Here is a 6,491-nt window from a genome sequence, read left to right as displayed (position 1 = left end):
TAAAGCATGAGTTTACATCTCATCACAACTAAAATAATTCATCCAATGTGTAGCTTTCTCTTTGGAGTTATCTTTTTTGGTGCTGTCGTGGTAGGCATCCTCACGGGACTAGTAGTGTCGGTTTGTGAAGATGTGCCCTCTCCTAATAACATCGCAAGATTGCTGCACATAAATACGATATGACAATTATATGTATGGAAAAATTAATGTACAGTTATCTGCCTCATGCTAGATACACATGTATGCTTATCAACTAAGACGGTTACCTGCAAAACAACAAAAAAAGCAATAAGATTCATGTTAATTTACATAAAAAGAAGAATTAATGAAAGAAAAAAAAAATTATTCACCTCCACGATGCTTTGGTCTTTATGTTTGGTGCCATTTATCCTCCAAGGGCAAGGGCAATCTTCAACACCGGACTTGCAAAAAGTCCTATATCTCGTCTTACATAACTTCTCGGTTCCTAAATCAAACTCCTCATTGATGGCAAATTGCCGCACTGCCAACTTGAACTCCTCCATTGTTGGGTACAGTATTCCTAAATCCATTGATGGGTTGTTCTTGTCATATAAAATGACCATCTCACCCGGTATCTCATCACTAATAGGAATGGCATCACCATCATTATTTTGCCCAAGCTCATCATCATGCTCCTGCTCATTCATTGGGCAAGCAAAGCCTTGTGCAGGTATATTTGTTGTGTCCTCCTCTGTCAAGCCTAAAAGCTCACAAATCTGCGACTCACTCATAAGTGCAATACGATCTTCGTCATCATGTGTCTCCACTATTTGTATGTTATCCCAATCAATTCTTTCCATATTCTCCACATGATCTACTTGGGGCCTAAAACAATGAATTCACATTTTACTACTGTCTACTACTACCGTGGTAAAAAAAACAGAAATCTAGTGCAGCCAATACCTTTGCACTTCAAGAACAGGAATGTTGTACTCTATTGCTGGATGAGGAGCAGTGGCCAGGGCTGCATCCGCCGCGGCTAGGGCACTAGGCGTCCCTATCATGGCCCCTGGCGGCATGGGATGGGCAGTAGCTGCCGCGGCTAGGGCACCTGACGCCATGGCCATGCCCCCAGGCGGCGCGGCCAGGGCATTCGCCACCGTGGTTACGGCACCCGGCGCTACGGCCATGGCCCCAGGCGGCGCGAGTAGGGCAGCCGCCGCCGCGGCTACGGCACCCAGTGCCACGGTCATGACCCCAGGCGGCGGTTCTCCATCCATGGCGGACGCCAGGACCTCCGGTGCGATGAACGGCGGCGTCCGGGGCGACCAACGGCGGCACGTCGCGATCTCCCATCGCGAGGGATAGGCGGCCCGATGAACGGCGGCGTGTCGCGATCTCCCGTCGTGAGGGTGGGGCGACGAACGGCGGCGCGCAATCTTTTCTCACGACAGAAACAGAAACAGAAATGGAACGACAGATACAGGGGAGGGCAGGAATCGTCCAGGAAAAAAGACCTGAGGGCAATATGGTCCTGTAATGCCAAAATACATGTATTTCATTTGGGAAAAGTGTTTGAAATGAGCAAATGTCATGTATACCGAAGTGCCAACGTTTCGAGGATCATTTTAGCAAAGTCGATGATAGAAGTCTTAAAATAACGAAGCGCATTATTTGGAGTCTTAAAATCACAATTTTCTCGTCCCTTCCCGTCCTTATATATCGGAGGAGCAGGGTTATAAGTCAATTATTTTACAGGAATACTAGTCGGATTCGACCAGAGAGTCCTACTCTAACTGCTATGAGTAGTTTCCGAGTCCTCGACTAGTTCTTGTCCTTCACGTAGACTACGCCGTCCTGCACCGTAGTCTCCATGACATGTCTCGGTGCACAATCCTATATGTGGGTATGTCCAAATCTTCAGGTGAGCCCATAGATAGATGTACGACAGGTTCCCACGGTGCGAGGCACGCAAACGAACACTAGTTTGCTCAAGCTGAGAACCAACAATGCGTGGACACTCCACGGGAATGATTGGCCACCACACCGAGTATATGTAAGCCATGCTATTTACCTCAAATTCAAAGAAAAAATTTAGCATTATTTTTGTAAATTGCAAACTAATTTAACAGTACATTTAGCATTTTATTCATCTACATTATCCATACTAATTCTAACCACCTATTTTTTGAAAATGTCATAAGGTTAGAACCTCCATTAAGTTCAAAAGGCACATGCAATGCTAATTCTGATATGATTTCTCCCAATGCACCCCTCCCCTTTATATAGATGTCGCTAATGGGCCTTCAACACTAGTGGTCCATTATGACTTTGTACCCTAATGGATCAAATCTATCGGAGCCCATTAACGGATCCAACGTGGGGAGGAGGAGGATGTGCCCATGCATGCTCGTAGATTGAGGGGAACATGGGTAGCTAGGGTCGAGGGAAATGAGGAAGGAACGGTTGGGCAGGATGCTAGGCATAGTTCCGGACTTGGATTTCAAATGAAAAAATTGAGTGGGTAAGGATATAGGCAGGGCAAGGCAAAATCAAAAGTGATGGGCATCAGCATCAATCGTCACCTTTCACTTATCAAAAGAGATTAGCGTTGGTGTTACCGTCTCCTTTAATTCACAGTATAAAAAGTATCAGGCACTACCATTGTCCGTCACTGGTACAACAATTGACGGCCCATGTTATGACACATCACTATTTGATAGTGACAGGCCCTAGTCAGGCCTGGACCCTAGGCCTGTAACAACAGCCCATCACTTCTACTGTCATCACTTCTGTTGTCAACATTTGCCTGTCACTGATCCCTTTTTTTTAGATCTGCCTGTCACTTATCCCACGTCGATCACTACAGCTTGTGCATTGTGGAAAATAGTTTTATTTAAAATAACAGATGCCCATGAAAAAATTTGGATTGTGGTCCAAAATTCTAGTAGCCCTGAATTTTCGTAGTACAGTATATAGTCTTGTTTCAGAGGATTGAGAAGCCAATATTTGGAACCTGTAAGCTGCAGGTTACTATTATTTGGACAGTATTTCTATTATGAGTGTTAGTTTTTTCTCCTTTTCTGTGTGAAAGCTGAAACATAGAATTCATGGTAAAATGGATGTTCTTTCCCCTGCTATTGCCTATGGAAAAAACTGAAGGCTCCGTTCTTTCCCACTTGTTGGCTACTTTTAGGAAATCGGCCACTTGTTTAAGAGTATTTTTTATATATTGTCATGATAAGTATTCCTACCAACAACCATATAATTTTTATGCGTAGTTTTGAAATTAGCGTTCAAAGACATGCTGGAGATCAAATTAATGCCGTAATATTTATATAGACACACACTATGTCACCAAAACAGTGATGTGAAACCACACAACATAAAGGGAATCAGGAAAATGGAACTCGTGACATTACACACAATAACTTATCACCATTACAATTAGCAATGGTGAAGAACCAGGTGCCAATTCTCCTTCACCCCATGGCCGTCATCTCCCTGCAGGCCCTCACCTACCAATACATGTAGCCACCACCCCACGCCAGTCCAAGGGACAACTTGCCACTCACCAATTTGATGTAACATCTACAACTAACATGATCGAAAGGCCAACCAACCATTGCCTTACACCCATATAATCCCTTAAACAAATCAAAAGACAAAGACACTGATTAGTGGTGACACAATGGCCCTACAACATTTTACCACGCATAATATCCTGATGCCTTGTTTCTCTAGCTTCTACCTCCTAGCTAGAAGCACTGGTATAGCAAGTGATCTATGGGCTGCTGCACCATTGGCATCCCTGAGTTCCATGCGCTTGCGTCAAAAGCATCGTAGTTAGCAGTGACGCCCATGATAGTTGACGGATTGGCATTAATTGTTGCAGAATTAGAAACCTGCAGGTTTGCGTTCATATAGCATATGATGTCACGCAGTGCGGACAGCCTGCTCTCCAGCTCGATCATCTGGGTGCGCAGCACCGAGTTCTGAGCTTCTGCTGCAGCGTAGTTCTGGGTGGTGTTGTTCAGTGCTGTGAGGAGTTGCTGTTTCGTCGTCCTCAACTGGTCGACCTGTTTTTTATGCAAGAACATTCATGTTTAACTGCGATTGACAGAACAAAATTTGGCAGAGCCTTTAAATTCTTTAGAGTAAGCTGTGAATTGTGATTGGCAGAGCCTTTTACTTTTTTTGGTATCAACAATATTCTAAATCTGGAGTGTTTGGTAATTTTTTTTGTAAGACCAATCTAAGCTCTTAAATATTGTTATTAATCTTGAAAACTAACAATCAAGTATTATATGATGGTATTATTTTTGGAGGAACTGTTAGTTTGTAGAAAATATCTTTAAAAGGGTGGTAAAGTTTAATCTCCTTGCTGTAACCTCAAGATAGGCTTTGACAGTGGTATTTGCCTACGTCATCCATAACTAGTTTGGCATCGCCTCTTTATCGAAAGTTGTGGTGAAAAATGTTAATATCATCTTTTGGTGTAATCTTGATATTGTTCCGACTGCTTCCTTAGAAGCAGTTTGTTGGGTGGGCCCTGAAAAACAGGGCTCCGTGCATTATTGGAGTATGCTTCAGCAGATCCTGAAGCTCAAGTCTCCTTTTTCATCTGATTTTGCTTTGTGTCAAATTCACCTGCACATGAGTGCAAGCTTCAATATATAAAGCAAGGTAATAATCTAGCAAATGAAAGACATCACAATCTACGCTAAAATATGGTTAATTTTGCAAATTATGTAGACATATGTAAGAGACACAAACCTGTGAGTTAAGGTCGTCGAGATGTTGTTGCTTCCGCTGCCTTGACCTCTTTGCTGACTCCCGGTTTGACTCCATCCTTCTCTTCCTCTTCAACTCCATCCGAGCCTGGAGCTCCATGTCACCCTCTGACCCAAAGCTACGAGTCCCATGACTCGAGCCAGACGAGGTCCCACTCCCACTTGAAAAGGTCCCACCCAACAGGGTCATCCTCAACAAATTCTTTGAGTAACCCTTAATGCTTCACCCAAAAAATTACCTAGCTTGGCCTATGTTCACGCCCAGTTAAATCTAGAAGTTTCTTCTAAGGTGTCTCTAGAGGCTATAGTTTGGATATATAGGTACAGGATGGGGATGCTATTTTCTTATTTGAATGAGTTAATGGATGGGAATTGATCTTGGCTAGGATCTTACTGAGAACACGTAGAACCAGTAGAGGAACACAACGGAGAAGGAGAGAACAAGATGGGTGCCTCGCCGGAGCGTCGAATTGATCATAAATCCGGAAAGGATAGCCTCCGAGAGGATTTGTGACATGTAACAAGCCACAACCTTCCTCTCTCAGTCTATCATGGATCAGTTGGCCAAAATGTTATGAGCTTTTACCACACAAGCAACTTGATTACAAAACAAAATGTATCCTGTATCAGCTTGATGGTAGGTAAGAAGTTTGGCAGAGTCTCGGTCTCCCCTGGAGATCTTAGTTTTCAGTGGAAAATTTGTGCAGAGTTTCTGCTTGAAGCGCAAAGGCCAAAGATCACAAGAGCAAGGCTACGAAATCCAGAACACAACAAGGATGGAGTGCTTGGAGAGCAAGAGATTATTGCAATGAAGATGGCAAAGCAGCAGAGCTGCTGGACAGGAACAAGCGAACCTTAGTGGGAAGGAGGGAAGGAGGGGAAAAGGGAATTGAGGCTTGGAAGAGGGGCTCATTTATAGATGGAAATGGGGTGAGTTTTGCAAAGAAAAATAAACATCAAAGAGAAACTTTAGTGGCCGGTCGAATGGAAAATGGTGGTGGTGGTGGTGGTGAGTGGGCACAAACATGGGGAGGAAAACAAACAGGTGATGGTAGGCTGTTGCCTGCGGGGTTGGAATCTTCTATGGCATCTTGGTATAACAAAAGGTTTGGTTAATCAGTCATTGTTTCGGTAATCATGCATGTAGCTTTGGCAACATTGAGTAGAAAGATCCCTAAGGATATCGATAAATGGTGAGATTGTTTATATTACATAATAGATTAGATTAATCATGTCAGCAAACCATGGACCTGTTTTTTGCGGTGTCATTGTTCAGTCAGTAAAATAGTAAGTTTCCAGCTGCCGCCGGTTTGCCAAGAGCAAGAATATTCAGAGTCAGATTTTACTGAGGGTATAGATAAATCAACTTTATGTTGAAAAGCTGTGAAGATATTTGCAGATTGCGGGGACTTTAGTGTGGTCCAATCAATAAAGCCAAACCACATGCCATCCACTGATTTAACTACTGATTTTACTTCCGAGGTTTCTAGCCAACGTTTTCAATTCTTGCCCTTCTGAGACAAGAACAGGTAGCTCAATAATTTGTGGAAGTGCTCCAGGAAAAATAGAAGTCCCTAAGGGTATAAATCAATTTCAGGTGGGTTCATGTGTAAAGAATATCGCCAAACTGAATAAACACAGTTCTCACAATAAAATATTGATATTATCTAAACCTTGGAGGTCTGCAAGCTAATGTGCCTCTTCCTCGTAGACAATGTTTGAAATCTGAAATCCAGC

General features: G+C 43.2%; 1 protein-coding gene across 1 annotated transcript; it reads right to left on the bottom strand.

Annotated features, from left to right (window-relative positions):
* Nucleotides 1-3,356: 3,356 nt before the first annotated feature.
* LOC117861232 (light-inducible protein CPRF2) lies at nt 3,357-5,660 on the bottom strand. Its single transcript, XM_034744756.2, has 2 exons — nt 4,738-5,660; nt 3,357-4,040 (listed from the first exon to the last, which is right to left on the bottom strand). Exons 1-2 carry the CDS (start codon nt 4,942-4,944, stop codon nt 3,720-3,722), a joined length of 528 nt encoding a protein of 175 aa, XP_034600647.1. The 5' UTR covers nt 4,945-5,660; the 3' UTR covers nt 3,357-3,719.
* Between the last annotated feature and the right edge of the window lie 831 nt (nt 5,661-6,491).

This window comes from Setaria viridis, chromosome 6 (genome assembly GCF_005286985.2).
Source record: "Setaria viridis chromosome 6, Setaria_viridis_v4.0, whole genome shotgun sequence".
Lineage (NCBI taxonomy): Eukaryota > Viridiplantae > Streptophyta > Magnoliopsida > Poales > Poaceae > Setaria > Setaria viridis.
The sequence above is the reverse complement of the archived record's forward strand: the minus strand, read 5'-3'. Positions and strand labels throughout refer to the sequence as shown.